The sequence below is a fragment of the Neofelis nebulosa genome, chromosome 2, assembly GCF_028018385.1.
Source record: "Neofelis nebulosa isolate mNeoNeb1 chromosome 2, mNeoNeb1.pri, whole genome shotgun sequence".
NCBI classification, from domain to species: domain Eukaryota; kingdom Metazoa; phylum Chordata; class Mammalia; order Carnivora; family Felidae; genus Neofelis; species Neofelis nebulosa.
The window spans coordinates 97937304-97965071 of NC_080783.1; the positions used below are offsets into that span (position 1 = coordinate 97937304).

General features: G+C 40.0%; 1 protein-coding gene across 7 annotated transcripts in view; it reads left to right on the forward strand.

The window, feature by feature from the left end:
• The window catches only part of NCKAP5 (NCK associated protein 5), a 980982-nt gene that overhangs the window by 900055 nt on the left and 53159 nt on the right, over positions 1-27768 (forward strand). For 6 of the 7 annotated variants that reach the window (XM_058715464.1, XM_058715465.1, XM_058715463.1 and 3 more), the window contains 2 exons: positions 20486-20800; positions 23815-23951. In XM_058715464.1, coding sequence (XP_058571447.1) covers positions 20486-20800; positions 23815-23951 — 452 coding nt within the window. Of the gene's footprint in view, positions 1-20485; positions 20801-23814; positions 23952-27190; positions 27324-27768 lie in introns of all 7 variants that reach the window. The other variant, XM_058715468.1, reaches the window with a different exon arrangement.

Genomic DNA, 27768 nt, shown 5'->3' on the forward strand with positions numbered 1-27768 from the left:
GGGAATCAACCAATAAAGGGTGGGTTATCATGCCAGCTACCACCAGGACTGGCCATATATTTCCCACAGACCAGTGTATAATAAAATGCAGGGCCCCTTGTCTAAAAGTTATTAAGCATTTCAAGATAGCAACAGCAGGACACAGGTCACACACACCTGCTGCCAGCCCTGGCTATCAATGTAAGTGACAGAAGGAACACACTAGGCTATAGCACCCCAGTTGCAGTTTCCCTACTTAAGGATTGAGGAAACTGGGTATTCGTCACCACCTCCCATCATTGATTAGCCAAGGGCTGATTCTGGAGCTGTTACCTTTGGGCGAAGAGGTGTAGTTACTGACAATTGAAGTTCAGCAGGGGTACACTCAAGTAGTAAGTCTCTAGAAGTTGGATGGGCCAGCAACTGCCAGCATACTATCCAAATACCAACAAATCTGGTACCCCACACCAGCACCAGATGTCTCAAAAAAGAAGCTACCTTGTTGTGGGGACACCTACTGGAGTTCCCCCTGTTTAAAAGTAATAGCCCCTAAACCCTTTGCTTTCCACCTGGTTTTTAATCAGCTCTTTAATAACCAACACATCCATCATTTTCTACATGAGGAAATTGCACCATACACTTTTTAAAAAGAGGCAGGGGGATGCAATACTGAGTTCTTAAAGTGCAGACACATTTGTTTTCCAAATATTACGATGCTAGACAAGCTATTTCTTCCCCCATGTGCCTCATTTGCCTCATCTGGGAAGAGGACTTAGCATTATTCTCTGTCAATTTCCATAAGGTTTGAGAAGTCTCCATCAGAAAATGTTAGGAAAGCAGTTTTAAAAAAGTGATTTCATTCCTAAGTAATAGCAATGTCTCTCCAAGCTTTGGGGTGGGAGGAGGAGGGTATTAGCAGGATGGTTTCCATTAAGCTCATCTTAAATCGGCCATCTCGCATGTGCTTATTTGAAGGGGGTATAAAAATTATGTTTTAATTTAAAAATGCCCCCCCCCACACATTTTGGCTTCTTAATCATCACTGTGTGCCACAAACAACTGCTCCTTAATTACTGTGATATTAATTTTATATGTCAACTTCACTGGGCCCCAGTGTGCCCAGATATTTGATCAAACATATTCCGGATGTTTCTGTGAGGATGTTTTTGGAGAAGACTAACAGTTACATTGGCAAACTGCCCTTCTAAGTGCAGTGGGCTTCCTCCATCAGTTGAAGGCCTGAACAGAAAAAAAAAAAAAAAAAAAGACTGGCCCTACCCAAAGTAAGAGAGAATTCTCTTTCTTGCCTGAGTGCCTCTGAGCTGGGGTGTTAGTTTTTTTCCTGCCTTCAGACTAGAAATGACTGGAATAATAATTCTTCCTAGATCTCGAGCCTGCTGGTCTTCACACTGGAAGTACACTGACAGTTCTGGTTCTCAAGCCTTGGGACTTAGACTGGAACTGAACCATTGGCTCTCCTGGGTCTCCAACTTGCCTACTTTCCCTGAAGACCTTGGGACTTTCCAGTCTCCATAACTCCATAACTGTATGAGCCAATTCCTTATAACACACACACACACACACACACACACACACACACACACACACACACAGCCTACTGGTTCTGTTTCTCTGTACAGTACACGTAATTAGATTTTAACAAGATGATTAGAATATCAGCTAGTTAGAGGAAGTTGAACTGCTGTCATCTGTGCAGATGACTACCAGTTTGCTTCATCTGGGCCAAGGAAAAAATGAGCAGATGAATTTATCCTATAAACTGGGCAGGGGCTAGGGAGACTGCAAATGCCAGGAGTCAAATATCAGACAGCCCACATCATCACCATTTATATAAAACAGGGGAGTGGGAGGCCCTAGTGGACCCCCAGGTATTGGGAGCCCTCCAGTTGAGCATTCCACTTTCACATGAGCAAACAAAGCTAGATTTTTTTTTCTTTTTTACTTCAGTCGAATCTGGGATCAAAACCCATTCTGATGTCTGTAAGATGTGAACTTCCTCAAAGAGGTGTGTGCCCTCTACAGATGAGCTCCTCTCAACCCAATGGGAGTAAAGATTCAAGAGGCATTTGCAGGATGAAAGGGCCCAAGGCCCCTGGAAAAATGCATGCACATGTGCATGGAATATTTATTCATTACATAGTAATAGATCCCTATTAGAATTTGTGTTTTAGAGCAAACTCTTCTAAGAGCAAAAATGATGATTTCAGGTGTTCATGAGATGTTCCTGCTGAAATCAGTGGGAATTGCTTTCCATGTAAGCACTTGTGCTGATTGGCCAGAGGCATGGATGACATTTAGCACACTGTGCAATTCGCATGCTGCTCTGCTCTGCAAGAAGACTGGGCTGCCAGGGAATGGGGTTAAATGGCCTTCCTCCCCTCAAAGCAGCATGTCCAGGATTCCACAGTGTGTGAGGTGCTGTGCTGAATTTGTGCTAGGCCTTCATTTATAGATATAACTTGTATAGAATGTTGTAATTAAGCTGCCAGACAGAAAGCAATCTGCTGTGCATGGAGTGAGAAACTCTTATTGTTCGTCAACCTCCATATGAGGAAGTGACACCTTAGGGTCACATCCACATACCTGTCCCTGCTTCCTTAATTGCACAAGGATCCTTGAATCCAGTCAGGCTTTGCATCAAGCATGTGAATCCTGCCATGTTGAGTGAAGTGTCCTGGGATGATGGAGGTCTTGGAGTAGGATCAGACACGGCTGTGGGGCACGTGCCTTGCTTCACAATAAGCCATGCCTCATTAGTGAGTGTGTATTTACAAGGATAATAAACTCCATTTGTAGGGTGATGTTCTACAGGCATCTGGAATAGAAGCCAAGAGGAATTCTTCAGAAACAAATAGGTTGAGCTGTGCCATTCAGAGTAAAGCTTCTCCTTCCCCAGCACACTTAAGCAGATTTAGCTATCAAAAACCTTTGATATTCTAGCATGTTCCCCTCTGCCACAGTCCTCAGGATCCCACAGAAAGACCCACTCAACCTCTGCCTCACTCTGCTCCATTCCTGACCCTTTTCCAATCAGCTAGGGAGAGAGAGGGCCTAGGGATCACTAAGTGTCCTATGACTTGCTTGAGCTTCCCAGAGACATGTCCAGCCTTTACATCCTGAAGCTCTTTCAGCTGCCTCTGGCTTCCTCCTTAACCTCACCTTCAGCAATGCTGTTGGTTATAGCTGTTCTTTCTGCTTCCCCAGCAACACTGTTTACAAACAAAATCTCCAGGCTGAACTCCAGATGTTTCAATATGGCCTCCAAGGTCCAGATTCCATTCAGCCTCCTCTTCTCCTCCTCACCATGGTCACTTCCCTATTGTGATCTTTTCCTCATGCTCCAGCTAGGCTCCTTATTTTAAAGACCTCCCCCCATTACTCCCAGTTCTTCACATTGAGAAAAATAAGAGTCTTTTTTTATGCCTCTTTCATCCCTTTCCTCTGTTCTTGCAGAGAGACACATTGTCTGAAGAATCGATAGCATTCGATATTAATTAACATGCAATGATAAGGCCGTGTTATGACAGTTGCCCTAGTTGGTACCAACATATATTCTTGATAACATCTTTTGAATTTTTATATATTGGCCTTGGGTCACAATGATTGCAGCTTCTCATCAGATTTTCTGTCAAGTCTTGTTTACTTTTCCTTAACACCAAGGAAAGGCCAAAAATGCGTAACATTCAAACTTAAAATCTGGAGTTAGAGGTGCTAAACTAATTTCTGAGCCTTCATATCTTTCATACATCTTTCCTAACTTTTTAGGTATCAAAATAATGTGGCATAAATAGCGCTGAAACTGGAAGAAGAATACCTAAGTTTTAGTTACAGTTTTGTCCCTTATTAGTAAGCAGATTGCTGCCTTGGTTTCTGTGTCTGTAAATTGGATATACTGACTTCTGCCTTCCCCAACTCAGCACATTATTGCCAAGAAAATCAAAGGACATCAGGTTCATGACAGCATGCCTTAAATGTAAGATAGACCCAAGGTGCAAGGGATTCCTTTTACCAATATCTGGGGCTCTGCTGGGTACTGAAGCCACAATCATCCACCAGCCTTTTATCTTTCCCCATTTCTGTTGGAACTCTAGTTGAAACAATGCCCTGTGTAGTTAAGCAGATATTTGAGGGTTTTTTTTCCCCATCTTGTTAATCTTATTCATCTTTTTAAGGAAAAAGATACTACCTTTGTGACATTCTCGCTTTAAAAGCCCAAAGGCCAGAACCTTCTTTTTAGGTCTGTTACAGAGAATGAATAGAGCTGATGAGAGCCAGAGGCCAGGGGTATGTTTTGATAGTGTGTTGACCATAGATGTGGAAGAAGAATTTGAAAAGGACAGTCTTTTTGAACATGAGATTGTTTAGAAAGTGAAATTAAAGAGGAAAAAGAGCAGAATGTCTACAAAACACTAAATAGGTTTTAAGGTACATCAGACTATGTATTTATTTTAAATGATAGCTATAAAACCTCATTAGAAATGAAGTGCTGAAAAAAAGCCTCCTGACTTGTTTATAAATGGTTCACTGGAGTCCGTAATGGAGTGGTTACTGAATTAGGAAAAAATGATGATACATACCAGAAGCTCAGAGCTCGAAAATGAGTATCTTCTCAGCAACATCTTGGAATGTGGTCTAAAGAAGGCAAGTGGGGTACAGTCATAGCAGTTGTCCAAGTAGGAGAAAGAGCTGTTGACTTGGAATGAGAAGGCGTGACTTCGAATCCTAGCTGCTGCACATGTCCCTGTTTCCTGAGACATACACATTCTGTTTGTTTTCTCATCTGTAAAGAGGAGATTGTCACTGAGGCATAGCATTACTGTAAATTTCTATTGAAATAACAACTGAGAAAGAATGTAGCAAACATTATGGTTGGCCTCCCAATATTCATTTCCACCTCAGGGGTATGAAGTTATTAAGGCATTTATGGTAATTTTCCCTGCAAACAATTGGCTCAAGAAGCTTGGCCTGGGCCAGTCAGTGAATGGCCTTCTCCAAATCACATGGATTGGTCCAGGAATGAGCTTGTGACCTCATTTGGCTAGTCTTCAGGGGACAGAATGGTTGAAGGTGTAGAGAGAAACCACATGAAGAGCCAGCTTCTGTTTCCTTCTGGACTTGGGAGTATACAGCTGACTGGTATGGAGCTCCTAGAGCTGGTTCCTACAGACATGAAGCTAAAGCTGACACACAGGATGGGCAGAGCCAAGACAACCACAGGGAGGTGGAGACAGAGGCTCTAGATTAAGGCAGCCCTGAAGCTTGCTTGAATTCTGGACTATGTGCTAACGCATCCTTACTATTTAATATGTTACTTTCCACCAAAGGCATCCTTACTGATTCAGAGTGCTTGGTAAACTGAATATAGAAGACAACACTAAAATCATGTAGCAGTCAGCCCTACGAGCTTTTGTGATTTGTATAGGCCTTACTCCAAATCCTGGCTCTCCTACATGTAGCTACATGACCATGGACAACTTTATTAAACCTTCTTAAATCTCAGTTTCCTTGTATGTAAAATGTGTCCGCTGCATATTTTATCATGATCTGACACAAGTACAGCATTCACCCTGTAGTTAGCAATCTGCAAATGTTGTTATTCTGCAGAAATATGAGGGATGGTGAAGATCAAATGCATTTCCACATGGTATGTCCAGCCACGATTCAGTGGCTATGGTCCTTAAAGACCTTTGCAGAGGAGAGTCAGGCACATAGCCAAAGAATCCAGGAGTCTGTGCACCACCCCCAAGCTAGAGAAATACTGGGCTCTAGAGTACTTGGCAGGATCTCTGATACTGGGGGTCACCAACCCTACTGGGAGGCAGGTTAATGAATAGAGAGGGCCTGGGTTTCGGAGTCAGACTTGCACTATGTCAAGTGACCCTGTTTTCCCAGAGCTTTGCTTTCCTCCTCTGTCAAATGGGGATAATAGTAGCTACTTGCTAGGATTGTTGAAAGGAGAAAGGAATAAACAAAGTCCTTTGCGTGCTGCCTGATCTGGGATTAAGGAATAGCCTCAGTTGGCTCCCTGGTGGCTCCTGAAGACCCTTCCTTCCCAGGATGATGTTCAGATGCCTGTAAGGAGAATTCAAGGTTATACCTCAGAAAGCCCAGTTCCTCTATTGAGCCATGTTCAACCAGATAAGTGCAGGATTGCAGATAACCCAGATAACCAGGATTGCACTTTTGGATTTCATGAACTCTTTATCAGAAGGCTGGGCATATAATGTTTAGAATCAGGAATATTGAGACATAATTGATATACAACAAAATGCAGGCTTATATAAGTATATTGTCTCATGAGTTTTGAGTAGTGTACGAGCTGTGTAACCACTATGGCAATCAAGGTACAGAACATTTTCATCACCCCCAAATATTCCCTTATGTTCCTTTACATAAAATCTACTCTCAACACCACTAGTCCCAAATAACCACTGATTTGTTTCTATCATTATACTTTTGCCTTTTCTAGAATTTAATGTGAATAGAATCTTTTAATTAATGTAAATGCTTTTGAGAAACATCCATATTGTATGTCTTCACAGTTGTGTTTTCGTTTTTTCATTACCAGTTGGTATTTCATTGTATGGATATACCACATCTGTTTATTCACTAGCCAGTGGACACTTTGGTTATTTTGAGTTTGGGCTATTATACACAAAACTGCTCTAAACGTGTGTATGAGTCTTTGGGTGGACATATATATTATCTTCTCTTGAGCAAGTGTGTTATTGCTGGGTCACATGATGAGTGTATGTTTAACTTTACAAGAAACAACCAAACTGTTCTCCAAAGTGGTTTTACCATTCTGTGATCCTAAGAATAATGTATGAGAGTTCCTCTTACTCCACGTTCTCATCAACATTTATTATTATTGGTCTTTTTTGTTTTAGCCACTTTTATGGGAATGTAGTGGTATCTCACTGTGATACTAATTTGCATCCCCCTCATGGTTGATGATGTTGAACATCCTTTCCTATGTTTACTTGGCGTGCACATATCTTTTTTGGTGATGTAGGCATTCAAAGTTTTGTGCAATTTTGTACTGAATTGTTTATTCTCTTAGTAGTATAAGAGTTCTTTTTATTCTGAATCCAAACCCCTTATTAGATATACTTTTTTGCTATTTTCTTATAGCTTGTTGGTTGCCTTTTAATTTTCTTTATAGTGTATTTAAATAGTAAGGTTTTTTTAAATGTTGATTGTCTAAATTATCATTTTTCTTTTATGTTTTTTGCTTTTGAGCTCTATTTAAGAAACTGTTGCCTAATCAAAGCTTGCAAAGATAACCTCTGTTTTCTTCTAGAACTTTTATGGTTTTTCACTCTTATGTTTTAGTCTATACTTTTTTGTACACAGTGTGAAGAAAGAGGTGAAGTTCATTATTCTCCATATGAGAATGTAGTGTTTCTAGTACCTTTTTTCAAATCATTATCTTTCTTACATTAAATTATCTTGTCATCTTTGACAATTGACAATATATGTGTGAGTCTATTTCTGGAATGTCTGTTCTGTTCCACTGGTCTAATGTGAAACTCCTCACCCAGTACCACGTATAGCCACATAGAATTCAGGTAGCATCAGTCCTTTAACATTGTTTTACTTTTAATATATATATATATATATATATATATATATATATATATATATATATATTTTTTTTTTTTTTTTTTTTTTTTTTTTTTTTTTTTTTTTTTTTTTCCTGGGGTGCCTGGGTGCCTCAGTCGGCTAAGCATCTGACTTCAGCTCAGGTCATGATCTCATGGTTTGTGGGTTTGAGCCCTGCGTGGGACTCTGTACTGACGGCTCAGAGCCTGGAGGCTGCTTCAGATTCTGCATCTCCTCTCTCTGCTCCTCCCCTGCTCGCTCTCTCTCTCTCTCAAAAATAAATAAACATTAAAAAAAGTTAAAAAAATTTAATGATTTTTCCAAATATTTTTTCTAAATAATTGTAAAATCAGTTTGTCACTGTCTGTAAGAAAGACTGGTAGTGTTTTCATTAGAATTGCCTTGAATCTACAGATGAATTTGGAGAGATTTGACATCTGAATAATATTGAATCTTCTTTTTAAAAATTTTTTTTCTAATGCATTTATTTTGAAGGAGAGAGAGAGCATGAGCAGGGGAGGAGCAGAGAGAGAGGGAGACAAAGAATCTGAAGCAGCTCGAGGCTCTAAGCTATCAGCACAGAGCCCCATATGGGGCTCAAACTCATGAGCTGTAAAATCATGACCTGAGCTAAAGTCAGACACTTAACTGACTGAGCCACCCAGGCACCCCTAGTATTAAATCTTCTAATCCATGAACATATTTAAAGTGGATTTCTCATAGGTAGAATATAATGGGATCTTGCTTTTTTTTTTTTTTTTTTTTTTTTTGGGTAATCAATTCTGACAGATTCAGCCTACTAATCAGCATGTTTAAGCCATTTACACTTCATGTAATTATCTAAATGGTTGGGTTTAAATTTGCCATCTTAATATGTTACCTTTTACTTGTACCCTCTGTTCTTCATAGTTTTGCATTTTTTTCTGTCTTCTTTTAAGTCATTTTTTTCATAATTCCCCTTTATCTCTACTTGCAGGTTATCCCTTAGTGCTTAATGTAATGCTTAAATGTAGTCTACATCTTTATTTTAGCACTATCTTAAATAATATATCATAGATTGCTTTCTTGTAACCTCTCCCTCCTTTATGCTATTGTTATATTTTATGTCTACATATATTAGAAACCTTGCAATATGCTGTTATATTTGCTTTAGTTACTTATCCTTAAAAAGATTTAAAAATAGAAATACATTTTATATTACAACACATACTTACCATTTCTGGTGCTTTTTTTTTTTTTTTTCCTACATCCAGATTTTTACCTGATACTCATTTTCCATCTGCCTGTGAAAATACACTTAATGTTTCTTACACTAAAAATCCTCTGGCAATGAATTCACTCAGCTCTTGTTTGTTTTTAAAATATTTATTTTTCTTTGATCTTTACAATAATTGAAAAGTTGATTAATTGAAATTAATTTTATAAGGTTAATAGTTTTTTTCCTCTCTCTCTCAGCACTTTAAAGATGTAATTCTACTAACTTCTGGATTATATAGCATCTGACATGAAGTCTACTGTCAGTTTTATCGTTGTTCTTCTGTAAAGTATCTTTATTTTCATTTGCTTTTAAGATTTGTCTTTATCATCAATGTTCAGCAACTTAATTATGATATGTCTTACTGGAGTTTTCTCCATGTTGGTTCTAGTTGGGGTTCATTGAGTCTGTTAGATTTGGGGTTACAGTTTATCAAATATGGTACATTTTTGGTTATTCCTTCACGTAAGTTTTCTTCTCTTTTCTCTTTTTCCTTTTGGAGCTCCAGTTATACATATTTAAACTACTTCATATTGACTCTAAGGTCACTGATGCTCTATTTCTTTAAGTCTTTTTTCTCTATATACTTTATTTTGGATCATTTATATTGTTATGTCTTCAAATTCACTGTTGGTTTTTTCTTTTCTGATATCTCTGCTAATCTGTTATAAATCCTAGATAGTGTATTTTTTTTCCAATTTTAGTAGTTTTTTTCCTGTCTATAATTTTCATTGAGTATTTTTATTATTCTGATATCTCTTAATTATGTTCAAGTTTTACTTTATAACTTTGTACATATTTATAATATCTATAATATTTTAAGGTTCTTGGGGCGCCTGGGTGGCTCAGTCGGTTAAGCGTCCGACTTCAGCTCAGGTCACGATCTCACGGTCCGTGAGTTCGAACCCCGCATCGGGCTCTGGGCTGATGGCTCAGAGCCTGGAGCCTGCTTCCAATTCTGTGTCTCCCTCTCTCTCTGCCCCTCCTCCATTCATGCTCTGTCTCTCTCTGTCTCAAAAATAAATAAACGTTAAAAAATTTTTAAAAAAATATTGTAAGGTTCTTTATGATAATTTCATTATCTCTCATTAATGCTTTTGTTTCTATTGATTGATTTTTCTCCTGAACATCATTATCTCTTATTAATGCTTTTGTTTCTATTGATTGATTTTTCTCCTGATTACAGATCATATTTTTCCGTTTTTTGCATGCCTAGTGCTTTTTGACTGGATGTCAGAAATTATAAATTTTACATTGTTGGGTGCCAGATTTCAGTAGTCCTATAAAAATTTTTGGACTATGTTCTAGGATTCTTTTAAAAGTATTTGCAGATTAGTTTTATTTTTCAAGGCTTACTGTCAAGTTTTGTTCTTTGTTCAGGGAAACCTTTATTCAAAGTATAATTTAGCCTCATTATTAAGTATGTCCCTTCTTAGAACTCTAGCCTATAGCCCATATATTGGAAAGCCTAGCCTCCCTGAATGGTGGAAACATAAACTATTTTCAGCTTTATGTGAGCTCAAGAAATTATTTAACTTAGTGCTTCATAGTAATTGTTTCTCTGACATCATGAATGTAGTTACCTCATGCATGTTCAGATTAGTACAGGGCCAAAGACTTTAGGCATACCTCTGCTATTATCTTTTCTTTACAATATACCGCCCTGCAAATTCTAGCAACCTTGATCCCCACCCCACCCCACAAACACACGCACCTATATTTATCTCTTCAATTCAGCAGGACCTGCAGGCTCTGTATTCCTTCTCTCTGTAGTTCAGTCTGGAAACGGTAGTCAGGAAGAAGGCTGGGGAGATTGTAGGGCTCACCTCATTTGTTTCCCATGATTCGGAGGTCAAGTCGTATGCTGCCTACTGTCCAATATCTGAAAAAGTGTTTAATAGCATTGTTGCAGTTAATACTTAATGGACAGAAGCAAAAACCTCTCTGTATTTTTACCTATATCCATATCCATTGGTCTGTTGGATTTCATTACTTCTTTATTATCTTCCTGTAGAGACAACCATGGAATATTGGAGAGTGGAGAGTGGCAGCTGAAATGGAAAGATAGGCTCGCATTAACCTCAGCCTTCTCTTCACCCACATTTCAACTGAAGTCACATAAAAGAAAAATAAATGGTCCTTAAATATTCACTTAAAATAGATCACCATATAATAATTAAAATCCTGAACCAAGCAAGTAAGGTATGTTAAAGTGAATATTAAAAAAAAAAAAAAAAAGTTTAGGAGTATGAAGACTCAGGCTTTCTTCCTTTCTGCATATAATTTAAAAAATCATTGAGACTGATTAAATATAGAGACAAATGGAGAAAAACATCTATGAACTTTACATTTGTATCTTTCTGGAGGCTTTCATTAAATATCTATAACTACAATAATATGAACAAACTGAAATAATTTGCAATTTTAGAGCATGTAAAAAATTAATATAAAAAAAGTTTGGGTAATAATACATAAGATGCTTTAGCTCTTGTAAACATCTTTAATAAATTTTTATCTGTTATTAAGTTGAAATGTCTGCATCTCCCCGTGTTTCTTTGTTTTTATATGCTTCTTACCAAATCAAACTGCTTTGAATCTCTTCCTGCAACATCTTACCCCCAATTTATTTTCTTTCCTCCCTTCCCTCAGTTGCTTCATCAAAGCAGATATTATCTAGGCAGGTGAAATGGAGAATAGAGGCAGTAGTCCATATAATTCAGAAAACCTGATATGGAGTAAAAGAGATTTAGAGACACAGAATTACCCATAAGAGCTATCTGTGTCTATCAGATTCACCAGATAATTGTTAACTTTTCACTTCCTTTGGCAGGACAGATAGAGATGGAATGAATGCAGGAGAGAAGTTAGATTATTGAACAGATTCAAGGATAACCTTTGGGATGGATATGCTGTACTTTCTCTACAAGGAAATCATGATTTACTAATTTGGGAATGTAATCTAAGAATATAATGAGTCTGCAAACAAAGGAGAATCTGTAAACATCATTTGTTTAGATGTTTAACATGCCGTTCATGAGCACCAGTCCAAAAGTATATTTAAAGAAGATGCAGACAGCTAAGTTATAATTAGATTGGGAGGAAAAAAGGTGAGGATAGAGTAATTCTGTCATGGATAGAGAATGAACAAGGATAACAGGAAACAAGAGGGAGAAATAAGCTCGCATTTCTCCAAATAAAACATTGTGATCACAGATCAGGGCTGGAACCATTGTGGTTCCACATTGTTATATTCTAGAAAGTTTGGCTAATGAGAGTACTGTGTTTGTGTTTTGTTTTCTTTTAAGTTAGAATAATATCAAAGTAAATAGGGCAAGACTTGACATGTGGATAGGAAAGTGGTCAAGGGGTAGGCATTGCTTTTTGGGGAGTTAGGAGGGATCTATGTGTATACTCATCATCTAAGACTTTGACCTGAAGTGGTGACTCCCAAAATAGGATGTAGGAGTCTGTGATCAAAGTTCCTAGACCAGCTGACCAATTCAAACAGATGCTGTCAGTTAAACCATACTGGTCATACTCTTCTATATCACAGTAAATATTGCATACAAGTCTGAGCATAGTTTTATACAACAAGCATAGTAGCATAGCATGAAATGAAGGAATATGTGAAGATCTCAAGATTGCTCAGTCTGGGGGGGATACAAGAATAGAGATAATTATTAACATTTTTAAAATCAAGAAGGGTTTGGAAAGTTGCATAACAAATCCCAAAATACTAGACCAAGACCACCCTCAGAACCTTAAACGTTGTTTTAGTGTCAGAGACAGGAAGGAACACATAGCAAGCAAAGGATTTTTTTTTTCCTTCAAGGGTTTTACCAGATGCATATGGGACTAAATTCAAGAAGTATTTCTATGAATTGATGGTCTACATGGGCATTTAGAACCCATCTCTAACCTTCTCCAGTTTATATTCTTAAATGACATCTCACTACAGTATTTTATGTGATGCTACTATCAGATGCAGAATGTTCATTCACCAGAAACCAACCCCAGCCTAAGGTGGCATTTCTTCTATGTTAGTTTAAATAACTTATCTTCATCTTTATAAAGAAATTCCATGGTCTGGTTTGTCCCTCTAATTTTTTGTCATGTTAATTTCCTGTATTCTTTCTCATATTCATTCCCTGTGTAATAGAATTCCAGACCCCCAACATCCAACATCCAGGTCTTCCTTTATATCAAAGAGAGTGTAGGGGAATGGAAAACAAATTTCCATTCTTCTATAAACTTTTCAAGTTTCAGAAAGCTTAAATCCACTTGGAATTCAGAGGCTGAGTATTCTCATGCATTCCAAAACCATCAAATTGAATTTACTCTTCCAAAAGGTCATCTTAATGCCACAGCCAAAGTTACCCCATGGTTGTGAATAAATAGCCAATATAGTCATCTCTGACGACTTTGAAAAACCATGGAGCCAACTCAGAATGCATAACCTCCATGTAATTGTTGTGGCATTGGCAACAGGATTATTTTTTTTAAACTTGTTTCAGTCATACAGATGAAGAGAAGGATGTGCAAATAAAGAGATCTGTTCTCCCATCTGTGGTTTAAACTTCTGGTGCCAACACCGCACGTAGCTTAAAGATGTTTAGGAACCTGGAGAGAACTCATACAAAGATTTCTTTACATGACCACTTGCATTAGAAGAAAGCATGCCAATTAATAATGTGGCATGAATATTAAGCACCCATATAGACACCCTTTCTGGCTGGTGCATTATATTGGATCCTCACTGCATTTCTGGGCTGAAACTTGTGGACAGGATTGAAATGCTCAAAGTAAAAAAGAGTTTGGATTTTAAATTTTCCACTTTTCTAGGATTTATTAGTGCTTAAGAGGACAAAAATCAGCGGTTACTAAAGTAGTTTGTTTGATTCTGTGAGAGAGGGTAGATCACTGCATGGGAGCAAGTACACTGTTTAGGATAGATGAGCTGTACCCTTGCTAACAGAAAATCATGGCTTACTAATTTTTGAATGTTCCCCGAGAATGTAATAAGTCTGTAGGTAAAGTGACATCAGTAAGCATCATTCATCTAGGCTTTTAAAAAGCCTTTCAGGTGCCAACTCCAAAATGGACTTCTTGAGAGAACAGACTCCACCTTTTCTATATATGAGGCAGCTTGCAGCCAACTCCAAGTACTTTGCTTGATCTTCACAATTGCTCATTAATGATTACAATCAGCTAACTGCCCCCCCTCCCCACCCCACCCCCGACCCCGCACGCCCCGGCCTAAGGAAATGGTTGCCAAAAGGTAATCTCTTAGGAAACAAACACAAGGTAGTTGTTTGGTAAAATGTACCCAGGTGCTGCAGTAATATACTAACCACGCAGATGGAAATTTCATTTACCTTGGGCTCCATGACAGTGTGTGTGAGGGGCCCCCACCTTTCCCTCACAACCACTTGTGAAACTTACAGAGCACCTGCTTTGTCATGAGTACTGCGCCAGGCTCATTACAAATGTGCTGTCATTGTATGTGGTCAGAATCGTTTCCAAACCCTGTTGTCACACAGTTAGCAGGTAGCCCCACAGGTCTTCAAGCCTTCTCTTTCCGGCTCTGAGGCCTGTTCCTTTCCACTTCACCTATTCTTTTTCACTTCATTCTTCTGAATATTCTGAGTAACTTAGAACTCAAGTCAGGTTTTGTCAAGCCTATTCTGTAAAATAATCTCTTTGGACAAATACATTAATAATACCAGGAATTTGGGTTTACAAACTCAAGCAATTAAGATTTGTGCCACAGGATCACAAAAATGTGTGAGAAAAGAGAATTGTGTGAGAAAATGTTCGAGACACTTTAATCCGTAGAGGAGAAGGCTGAGGGAAAATCAGCAACATTTTCCAAACACTCAAAATCATTGCTAATTCAGATTCCACCAACCTGGAAATTTATATTAACTGAAACAGTGCTGGAAATAAACTTTTCCCTTTGCAGCTATTTTTAAAGATAACATTACTGTGTAAAGAAATAGTACAAAACAAGTTTGGAAGAAGCCTAGACAATCCACATGAGAGAACAAATTGTTTTAAAAGAGAGAAACTCATTGTTTTGTGTAAATACATATAAGATGTTACTGCATAATCTCATCTACTCACTACAAATGTTCCCAGGAACTTGACTCTATAAGAGCTTAGTTCGTACAGTACTAAGGGCACTGATGTCAAGTGGGACTCCAGCACTCAGCATGGCATCAAGAATTCCTGAGGATGAGGGCCAGGGTGATGATGCCACTCTGGCCCTTGTTAGATCTGAAACCTTCAGACCAGTGATGCTTTGGGGGGCGGAAGAGGAGGGGCAGGAGATTGAGGAGGACACCAAAACATCATCCCAGGTGCTGTCCTTTGTCTTGGTCATGGACTCTTGTTCCAACGGCTTGGAAGTCTTAAGAAATTGGTCTTTAAAATATCCAATAATTCTCAATGATCTTATCCCTCTGGCTATTTGAATTAATGAAGTCTGGCTGTATGTGAAAAATAGCTATACAGAAGAAGGAAGTCAGCTATTTTCTTTGGTTGCTAGAGTCAGAACAAAAGGCAGCCGATTGGGATTTCAAAAGCAAAGCTTCATATTCAATTTAATTTCAGGAAGAATTTTCTAAAGATTAGAGCTGTTGTTGTTTTTTTTTTTTTCTCCACCCATTCTTTTCATTACACTCAGTGAGAACTATCTATGTGTCAGGTGCTGTGCTGAGCACTGATGATGGAGAATACTTGATCAGCCTATTGTTATTATCAGCTCTATCAGCATATAATTACCATACTGTTGAAAAAAAGAAAATATAGAATCAGGAATGGACTTATATAAGAAATTAATAAGATCCAGTCTGCCCCCAGGATGTTTACAGTCTAATAACATTGATTTTGAGAATTGTGCTGTTTTCTGAATGTTAGCTCTGTGCCTGCTCCAGGCACCATGCTATGTGTATTAGGTACTATGTTTTTAGTCCTCAGTGCTCCCCCATGAAGAAGGCTGTATGATCTAATTTTCAGATGAGAAAACTAAAACCACCTGCTGAGGTTTCTGGTACAAGGAGCATTAAGTGCTAATGCTCCTTGGTGAAGTGAGTGGGGATTTTACATTGTGCACCCTAAGTTAACAGTTGACAAATCTGCAATAGAAAGGCTTCTCCAGAATTTCTTCTCTGCCACCATCCAGTGCAGAACTTCACCCTTTCTGGCTACTCACCCACTCATGGGCTGCTTTTCTCCCTTTTATGTACAGTAAAGTTCCCCTGTACTGAAGCTTTGATGCCAGACAGTATTCCTAACCCAAGGACTCTGAGCTTTTTTCCCAAAGAAGGAGGGCATAGAAATTTCTATATCAGCTGCTAAGAGACCAAAAAGGTATCCATCTCCTTGCCTGCCAGAGATCTACAAGGTGGTAGATTCGAGGGGTGAGCAAAAGATTCTGAATCCATCCTGTAAAAGATTCCCTGCCATTCTGCTGCTGACACCCTAAATGAGACTCAGGGGTGCTGAGATGGTGAGCCCTCAGCTCTCAAGTAGCCAGTGTTTTCCTTGGTGTAGCCAGTGTTTTCCTCAGTGAGCTACAAATTTCTATATGTGCCATGACTTTAAAAGGACTGGGAAGCACCACTGTGAGTCATTGATGAAATGTCTAGGGCTGGTTGGTGCCCATAAGTGAGAGAACTTAACCTTGAAAGAATGGGAGATAAAGGCAAATGGAACAATGAGAAGTACATGGAAGGGCTGACCAGGGTCACAGGAGTGATTAGTGACCTTGGAAGAATGAAACCTGATGGTCCATCCAGAGACCCAACCCTTGAACTCATTAGCAAGGCCCTGTTGGCATCTGTTCTCACAGCCACAAATGTGAACTTAGACTTGTCAAGATCAAGACTGTCAACTCATTTGAGATGCAAGGTCAGCTTGCCACTTTGAACTTTGTTCCTATCACAGCCATTTAATTACGTTGTGGTTCTTATAATTCTCTCAGAAAAAAAAAAACTGGCTTCAGAAGTACAATATCTTATACTTTCTCAGGTTACAGTATTTTTATGAACTGTGAGAAACAGCACCTTAAAAAAAGTACATAACGAAGGGGTCAGCATTTTTCAATATAAACTCCACCTCCAAAGGTTGATGCAATTCTGGAGAAATTTGCTTGAGGGTGAAACTTGGCATATGGTGTCTGAGTCCCTGACTGTCTACACCTCTTTTCATAGGTACTTACAAATGAGTTCTTCAAATTCACTACATTTGGCATCTGTAATTATTAGAAATAAAAAATGACTTTAATAGCAAGTGGTTTGTGAGTTTAGTGTCACACACTTCTCAGAGAATCTGAGAACTCAGGAATACCAAAAGTCCTGTTTTATATATTCTAGTATGACAGTATTGTAAAAGGAAAGAAGGGAAAGAAAAATGATTTAAGGAGACAGAAACCAGAAAATTTTGGTATTTTCCAAAGAGTACCATACTTAAACAGCCTTCGTCATTTTTCCTACCCAATACCCCTCCTTACCCTATTTTCTGTCTTGTGTTATAGGCCAGGCCAGCACACACAGGCTTTGGTGTCTGTAGCTTTTCCCCAGAAGCTCACTAAAGAGGCAGCCATGGATCTCATTTTGCTTTTTGAGTCTCCATTTGAGAGGATTGGATTCAGTGCTCCCCATCAAATACTTGTAGGGAAGAGAGTTCTTAGACAAAGCCAGAAAAACTGCCCTTGAAGACAATGCCTATCACCTAGTCCAGAGAGCAAAGATTAAGGCCAGAAAAATGTTGGCATGGAAGTCTATGGATGCAACTGAAGAAGACAGAGGGAAGAGTTACTGAGCAATAGTGGTTCTCAGGAACCATGCAGATCAGGGTGTGCAGGCATCTTGCATGATGGGGCAACAACCACCTAGACACAGAGAATGTCAACAGTAGACTCAGACCTCAGGATGGGGAGCAGGAGAACCAGCTAGAATTCAGGCACCTGCTCCAATTCCAGAGGAGAAGCTGAACTCCTGCTTAGGAGCAGGGGGCATTCTGTGAGCTTTGCATTCACAAGGCTGCCTCAATGGCTATTAAACGAGTGGACCCCACATCTGGATTTATCCGTACTTTGGGCAAGTATCAGGATAGCTTGATGGTTAAGAGCATGGTCTTTGTAAATACATCTGACTGGATTCAAATCCAAACTCTTTTTTTTATAGTGCAAGGCCTTGGGCAAGTTACTTGGACCTTTTGAGCTATGATTCTTCATTTGTAGATGGTGATAATAGTTCTTACCTTATAAGTTTGGAAGATGAAGACTGATGCAAAGAAAGGAGTAAAGTCCTTTGGCCACAATAAGTAACTGGATTTGATGATGCATGCCCACAAAAGGAAAAGAGCCCCACCTGCCTCCTCCTGCTGAGCACTCTTTAGTTCAGGTGCAGTCCTGAAGGTGCTGGGAGTAAATTATTACGGGAGGTAGCCTGGGGCACGTGGAGACTAACACACCTCCGCTGCTGTGTGCCTTGAGTCTGCTTCCCATTCCCAGACACTGGACCAGTTCTGATGAAGACCCATGTGCTCCTGTATGATACTGAAGTAGTTCAGCCTCTTAGAATTGCCCCAAGTACAACGCACGGATATGCTAAAGCCGAGGGGTTTTGTGTTTCTAGGCTAAAATGAAAAAAGGACCTCAAATTCTGAATAGCAGGGTCTTTTTTTTGAACTCTTCTGGCAATGCCTCCCTATGCAAACATCTGTTCATTTTCAAAAAGGCCCTTCTGTAACAATCAGGTCCCCTTAATTGAGGAGAAAATGAATGGAGAAGATAAAGAATAATCTTTAAAATTGATAGAGAGTAAAGCTGCCCAGGTGGAGGCCTTGAAATTAATGGAGCTAAAACTTAGCCCTTGTGATCCTGCAAAACAAAAGCCTACCCCAGAACATAGTTATATGAATCAAGGCCCCTGCAATCCCTAACCAGTATCTGAGATCAGATGGCATAGGAGATGGCTAAATGCAAGAGCGTATCTGCATCTTCCCACTAAATATCCCTTTGAAAACAGAAGCTTCTCCTTTGATAGGGACTGTCTTCCCAGTGCTTCCAAAACCAGCATCAAACCTACTAGAACTTACAACAACCACGTCTGTCCACACCCCTACCCTTTTTTTTTTTTATACCTTACTATTAGGAAATTCCCAGAATTCTTCCACTCATTTACAGCAAAGAGGTTTTGAGGAAGAGGGTAGGGAATGGACAGATTTGGGAATTCTGATACTAATTGCTCAGCATCAAAGGCAATTATGTAAGAAAAGCACTGATGGATAAACTATCTGCTAATATCTAATATATATACTAAGCATTTTGTGTATGTCACTGTTCATTATTTAATTCCTCCAGCCACTTCACAGTATGCTTGGTGTCATTCTCAATTCTAGAAATTTGCTGGCAAACATTTTTATCCTCACAGCAATCCTGTGAGGAACCTGAGACCTCAAGAGGTTAAGAATCCTGTGTTGGGGTCGTGTAACAGTTATTGACTTTACCATTTTCCAAACCATTGTTCACTGTAAAATATTCACTGTTGAGCCTCTTGATGCAAAGATTATGCCCTATTCCGTTATATTCTCTGCCATGCCTAAAAGGGTGCTGAATTGTGCCTCTTACTTAGTCTTAGATGTATAAGCTGCTGACAAAAACTTTACTAAGGATGCTTTATTCGAAGATTGTTATATAAACATGAGACTTTTGGGGTGACAAACAGATCTTGGAAACTGTCTCATTGGCTTTGGTAAATCATACCACCATTTTAGAAGTGAAATACATAATAAATTTTTCATATCCTGAATTTTTATCTATGTATAAAATTTCTTAAAGATGAGACACAGCAGAATATGTTACCCCCATATGGTAAAATCAACTTGATTTGTTTTAGGGAGTAGTGAGATCTCTGGGAGTGACAAGATATTCGAAGGTACTGATGGATTTTGTCACTGCATAAAGTCACTGAAAGACATGAAGTGGCTCTGTGGTCTTCTCAAAAAATTGAGTTCAAATGGCACTTGGGCCAAATGAAGCCCACTTGATACAGTGATGTTATCATGGGTAAGGTATGTTTGGGGATGATCCCTGTAGCATGTGAATTACTTGCCCTCACAATTAAATTTGAGAGGCCAGAGACTCTGTTAACTGACAAGTGGATGATAATTCATGTAAGAGATGCACAATTACCTTTGTCAGGACATCACTTCAATGTGTTATGTGTGCTCATTACTCATCATATTTCGGTTAATAAATTTCACCTAATTGGTTGAAGTCATATGATTCCCAGTTGAAATAAAGCTTACCAAAAATATGTTTTGGTCTCTAATGACTGTTCTTTTTGTATGATAATTCTGGAGAACCAGCCAGGAAAATGTATATGTGACTCTCACTGCCAGGAATGGCTGGCTGCCTTACCTCATATTAAGTGAAGGGAATATCTCCATGTTTAATTAAATCTTATGATGCCACTCACTGGAAATTTACTACCCCATTAATAGTATTTCTTCCTTCTAGATATCTCCCTTCCTCCAGATTAGATACAAATGCCTGTGATACTTTTATTCCTTTATGTGAATATTCTTTAATCCTCACTATGTTGTTACTTTGTCTAGAATCAAACTGCCTGATGAGGACACTGGACAGTGGGATCGGAACCTTCCCACTTCCAGACTCTGGAAATCGCTCCACAGGGCGGTACATATGCCACCCAGACTCCCTAGAGGACACCGAACCCATCCTGCCTCTCCAGCCAACACTTTGTGCAGCTTCCTCTATCAGAGCTCAGACCCTTGAACGAGAAGTGCCTTCCTCTGCAGACAGCCATGTCTCTGCAGATAATGTCATTGTTCATTCCACATCTGACCCCATCATGACCACCAGGGGGATGCGTCCTCTTGAAAGTCGCCTCCCCAAACCAGCCTCCTCAGGTAAAACACCTATGACCTTCCAAATTAGATTGTTTCCACACCAAAATAATGCACTTGCTAAAAAACAAAAAAAGTGGAAAACAGGCAGCAGAGAAGGTTTCCACCAGGAGGTCAGTCAGTGACCTCTGCCCAATGGAAACGTGGATGCATGAAAATTCCTGTAAGTCCTCAACCAAAAAGTAAAAAGACGACTATTAAACATCATCTACTCTTAGCATTACATTAAAGAGTGTACACACATATATAGGAAACAAGCACCTAAGCACAGGTATATGGATATATAAATTGATTAAGAGAAAAAAAACCACAACATACCCATAGGATTTTATCTTGTAAAACCTAAATCTGAATATAGACCAGGTTAGCCTCAAGACATAAATTTAGCTGAAATGTTGTTTGCCCTCTAACCAGAAATGTATGTCTTCTGACATATTCCCATCCTGCTCAAATATATTTATATGTTGAACTATAAAAAACTTTGTTTGATATCTCAGCAGTAGATTGTGCATTAGCTGCAATGCAGTGGAATGAGCCTCTGCACTGAGACGTACCGCCCTTCGTCACCATCAATTGAAACAAGCTTCCATGATTAAAGACAGGAGCAGGCTAAGGGTCAAAGTTTTTTTTTTTTTTTTTTTCATTGTTCCCTCAAGATTAAAAATATTTATTGCAGTGCAGGATGATACTAAATAATTTTTAACTTGCATGGCTTATGTTGCATTTATGACATGCATAAGCATATGAACGAGAACTCTAAAGACTTTCTTTTATAATTTGATGACTAGAAAGGAGCCACAAGTAGAAATTATACTATAGGCTTTTGAGAAATTAGAAAAGAAGGCATTTAATTAAATATCTTTGAATAAATGTGATTGAGCTAATCCCATGGCTGAGTTCTTCATACAATAATACTAACTGCCATGAATGTTTCATCACAAACTTCTGCTCGTTTCAAGCCAAGGCTACATTTTAAAAGGCTGTAATGCATATTATTTTTTAAATAAATGCATTGTTAATTAATGACACAGCCTCCAGAGATTCAGGGGCAAGATCTTAGTTATAGATTATATGCTCCATGCTTGAATAGTCACATGTGTGACCTCAATTCAGCGGCGGGCTGCCAAGTAGACTTCATGATTAAACACTGTCATTATAACAAATTGAATAGAAACCACAAGCCTTGAATTGCTTCATAAGAAGGGGATTGGAAGGAGATTGTTCTGATCTTGCTGCTAATATCCACTGTGCTGGATTTTGGAGGTTTGTGTCTTAATTAAATTGTCATGAAGAGTTATAAAAAAGTAGTATATGGTAGAGAGTGAGGTCAACATAACTGCAGGGTATTTTTGTGTCTCCCACCCCAAAGCTTCCTATCTATCAAATGATGCCATCACTGTGGTCCAGAGGCAGGGCTGCCTTTCCAAGGCTTCTCTTTTCTCTAAGGCCATTGGTTACTCAATTAAAAAGCCAGAGAATGGAAAACCAGCTGGAACAAAAGGAGAGTGAGGTTATTCCTGCCTAGAGGAAGAGTCACTTCCTGTTTAATTCCCGTATTTGTTTTCTTTGTTTTTTGGTTTTGTTTTTTTTTTTAATTTTTTTTAACGTTTATTTATTTGTGAGACAGAGAGAGACAGAGCATGAACGGGGGAGGGTCAGAGAGAGGGAGACACAGAATCTGAAACAGGCTCCAGGCTCTGACTGTCAGCACAGAGCCCGACGCGGGGCTTGAACTCACACACCGCGAGATCGTGACCTGAGCCGAAGTCGGCCGCTTAACGGACTGAGCCACCCAGGCGCCCCTCTTTGTTTTTTTTTTTTAATTTTTTTAATCTTTATTTATTTTTGAGAGAGAGACAGAATGTGAACAGGTGAGGAGCAGAGAGAGAGGGAGACATAGAATCCGAAGCAGGCTCCAGGCTCCGAGCTGTCAGCACAGAGCCTGACATGGGGCTTGAAAACTCATGAACCGGGAGTTCATGACCTGAGCTGAAGTCAGATGCTCAGCAGACTGAGCCACCTAGGCTCCCCTAATGCCTGTATTTGAATTGGTTTTTCACTTATTCCCCTATCAAAAATAGAGGTAACTGTACAAACCTCTCAGTGCTGATGAAAATGCAATTATTTCGCTTCTGCTCACAAGCAGAATGCTGTTGAGAGGCTATCACAGCATGTCCTGTCGGTAATCACTGAGGCTGGAGGATAATAATAGCAATTCTCCTTTCTGGCACAAGGAAGGAGTACACTCTGCAGGTTAATCTACTATTAAGGGTAATGGAGGCACTTTCTTTAATCATTCCCTGCTAATTACGCCCTTGCTACTCAAAGTGTGATCCATCGGCTAGTTGGGATCAGGATTGCCTGGGAGCTTTTCAGAAATGGAGACTTTCAGACCCGCACTCTAGACCTCCTGATTCAGAATCTGCAATTTAACAAAAACTCGGCTGGTGCGTATGCACATAAAAGCTTGAGAAGCACTGCCCTGCCAGATCTTTAAGAGCAAAGTTTCCCGTTGTACATTATGAGTGCATTGGGAATGACCATAATGGGTATTCTAGGAAAATAAGGGTTCCCTGCCCAAGTATCTTTGGGAAGGGCTTCTAATTTAAATCCTGTTTTTGGACATCATGACAACTTCCAGTAGCACAATGAAGGCTCTGAGAAGTGATCCAAAAAGGAAACCTGTTTGTTATTTGATGGATAACACTATTTGAGGACTAATCATTGTTTCCCAAATGATTTCCCCCCTAACCTCTTCCTTATGTGAAAAGTCTATCATCGTTTTGTGGGAAAGTTTGCCTTCAGCTCTCCAAGGTGGACATCCTCTACAGATACACACAACATGCAATGCAGATGTTTAATTAGCACAGATTTACAGGGGACAGAATGTTGGGCTACCCAGCTTTGAGTGTATTTGGACTTTTTTTTTTTCCTGAATGTCTCCCTCACTTCCCTCCCTGAACTTGTAAAGAGTTCAAGAAAGCTGATTGTGGTTTGATGTACATTTTCTCATTTAGGAAAAATCAATTCCCAAAAGCAGAATGAAGCAGAGCCAAGGCCTCAGACCTGCTCGTCATTTGAATATGCTGAAAACACAATGGCAACTGAGCAGCTTCCAGACTGGGGCTGTGCAGCCCCCACGGCTGAGACCCAGGTAAGGGAGAGGCTGACAGAAGGGTACCTCCACTTATTGCCCCGACGGTGAACAATGATCTCCTTAAACACTTTTACAATAGATTCAACTTTTGAATCAAATTTGCCATTGGCTCGGTGAATAAAAACTAAGGTCCACAGCTCACCTTTTTGCCTGAATTATTAAGTGATAGCATGGATTGTTGGGAGGAAGTGAAACGCCTCCACAGATCTGCACCTAGATTCTTGAGGCATAGATGATCTGTCCAGACTAGGTGGCATAGAACATTCCCAAGATAAGAACACCACTGAGAATGATTCAGTGATACTTTTTCATTATTTTCTTCTTACTTTTTAACCTTTACCTTGCTCCTATGAGACAGATAAAGGAGGTATAATTATACTTCTTTTAGGGAGGAATAAACTGAGGTCTGGGGTAGGCCAGTGACTTGCCAGTGTCAGAGTGTCAGTGAGATCTCTGTGTCTTCAGTCCCATCGTTTTGCTATGGGATCTTCATCCACCCTGAGATGGCACACATATGCCTCCTGATGTGTGATTGGACCTGGGAAGTTGCTCATGGCTCAAGGACATTCTATCATCCCTTGGGGTTACCTGATATTCTCTCCTAGGCTTCCTCCTATTTACCTTTTCCAGCTAGTTACCTGGGCCATATTCAAACTGTTCACTGTTTCTCAACTTCCTGGGGCTGGGCCCCTTCAGTGTCTTTGGTGGCACCTGGTAGTGACAAGGTGGGGGAAGAGGAACATATGGATCAATTATCAGAGTTTCCCCCACCCTTCCTTGAATCTTCCCACTCCCGCTGCCTTTGCCTCTCCCAAACTTGGCATTAGGAGCACCCATTGCTATTTCTACTAGAGTTTCTACCAACTTATGTTGAGAAGATACGCAAATTAGCCCACATCTGGGGTCCCCCACAGTCACTGGGGCCGAACCTTCTTTCAGCCTTTAGCACCTCAGTATGGTGTTATGGAAAAGGAGAGAGAGAGAGAGAGAGATCCTCTGGGCCCAGAGTCTCAATTCATAGCAGAGAACACAACTCCAGAGAGAAGCTGGACCATGCTCAGGGTCCACAGGAAAGGAGTCAGGACTAGAATTCAGCCCTCAGAATTCCATGTCTAACACTCAGAATTGTAGCCTCTCTAAGGCAGGAGCCTAAGAGGGAAAAGAGTAAGCCAGTGTACTTTATCATGCCTTAATTTAAAATTTGTTTTAAGTTTATTTATTTTTGACAGAGACAGAGTGCGAGCATGAGCTGGGGAGGTGCAGAGAGAGAGAGAGGGAGACACAGAATCTGAAGTAGGCTCCAGGCTCCAAGCTGTCAGTACAGAGCCTGACACGGGGCCTGAACTCACGAACTGTGAGATCCTGACCTGGGCCGAAGTCGGACATTTAACCGACTGAGCCACCCAGCGCCCCTATCATGCCTTAATTTAAACATAAAAATGTTAAGACTCCTCCAAATCAATGATTCCCAAATTTGAGTGGGCATCAGAATCACCTGGACAGCTATAGATCCATGCATACCATGTCCGATTTGGTACTGTTGGGTTGAGGTCCAAGCATTTCTGACAGATTCCCAGGTGATGCTGATGCTGCTGGTCCATGGGCTGTCCCAAGGACTCTGTGCTTGCTTTGGGAACTGGAAAGTTGAGAAAACCCTAAAGACACCCAGAGTTGGAAGGGAAATCATTCAAAAACAACAAAGGTGGTGACAGTGGCAAAGAGGTTTAGGCAAGTCCAAGAAAGTAAATGTAATAACAACTGAGTGCCAGCCCAGGGACTGCTGTCCCCCTGTATGTGAGGGAAGAACACTCTTCCCCCAACATATATGCCCACCAAATACATACCCCTCTCTGGAGTTCTCCCCCTCATCCTGCCCCAGCTCTGCCCACTGGAAATCCTGCTCTGATTTGAGAGAGTGATTGCTGTGGCTTGGAACTTAGAACCCTGCTTTGCTGACTACCAGGGAAGGAAATTTAGAAGCAAGAGTTAGCTTACATTTCTAGCACCAGCACAGTGCCTGGTTCCACTAGTGTTTATTGAATGGAGAGATGAAAATGTGCATCTTATCATACCCAGAAAATGTTACTGAGGTCCTGCTGGAACTCTAGATGTGGGGCTCCCGTAGAACAGCCAGGACACATCCATGAGGACATCATCCTTGCTGGGCTACTGGTATCTCTTGTATTGAGCTCTGTAACCCCAGAGACTAGCACACCTCTTGGCACAGAATAGACACTCAATAAACATTTGTTAAATGGGTGAATGAATGAATACATGAATGAAGGTATAAAGGAAATGAATTGTTGTTTGAAATTGTAACCCTAGCTGAGGGAGCTTACATCCTAAAATGAGTTTTTATAATTTCCAACTGAATGACATCCTCCCTAACAGACTTTAGAGACCCATCCCATACATCTGTACCTGAACTGTCTAGGATGGGTGAGGTATAATGGGCTCTAATGGGAAAGCCTTCAAACCTAAAAGACATTCTTTTATAATTCCTTACACCGGGTTGCAATCTTGGATCTAGTATTCTGATTCTATGCACAAAGGGGAAATGGTTTGTACACTATCACCCACCTCAGCAATTCCTGGTAAGGCCGCATCACCACACCAGTGATGTCTCAAGACTCAGGCTGTGTGTGCATGTGAGCAAGAGGGGAGACTGAGTCCCTCAACCCATGAACTTTCAATCGATTCAAGGATTATATCGGGTTAGCAATCACACACTTCTAAAGGCTCCTGTCCTTTCAACGGATAGAAGAAAATTATAAATTAGGCAAGCATGCATTCTTTTGTGCTTAAGGTTGATTTTTTTCATACCCTCTGATACTCGAAAGCCAATGCTGAGATCAGTTAAACAAATAAGCCATTAGGCTTAAAAGAGCAGCTCATAATAGGCACTTGAGAAAAATAAGACCCCATAAAGAAGGGTACAAAATGCAGAGCGGGTAAATGCAAGGACTTTCCTCTGCTTGGGACAATGGCTTCCGAGTGGTCAATGGCTTCATTACCACAGCCCTGTTTCTGCAGCTCCAATAATTGAGTAAACTGTGCCAGCTCGGCGTGAGGCAGATAGAAAGGAAAAGCAGAGTTGGTCTTGGGGGTGGGGCAGCAGAATGGAATTCTGTGCGCACAATGACAGCCGACTGTGAACTGTTTGCCATTCTCACAGGATGTTCTGCCCCGTTTTGACTTGCGTGAAAAATCTTAACAGTCTCGTATTACTTATTCAGGACAAGGTACCCAGAATGTGTGCGTACTCTGCCAGTGGTGGCAGTGATAGTGACAGTGACCTGCACTATGGAAATAATGGTTTTGGAGCTGGAAGGGGCAAGTTAGTGAAAGCAATGAAGAGCGCCACCCAAGGTAATTTCTGGGAGCACCTGGGCATTCGGGGCTCCTCTCTCTCTGGGAAGCCGCTGATTTTGCCTTTCACAGTACTCTGCCTCCATGCCCCACCCTTGACTTTACATCTTAGCCCCGCGTTTTCTCCTGAGATCTAATTTTCTGCTATGTACAGAAGATTGTCTATGTGTATCAATTTGTTTTCTGGTATAATCTTCATGACATTTCAGTGCAGTCTATAAGGATTTTATTTCCAAATCTGGCATCTCCCAAAAAGTCTCCAATTGAGTTATCTCTGTAATGAAGGAATGACTAGAAAGATAACTTTGTTCTTAATTACATCCTCTGGCAAGTTAAATCATCCAGTGAGCCATGGATGGAGTCTTCCAGGCTTTTTACTAATATCGTGCTGTGTAGCTCTGCACCTGTGAGCCATGCTGTTATGAACAGATCTGTTTGTGAAGTT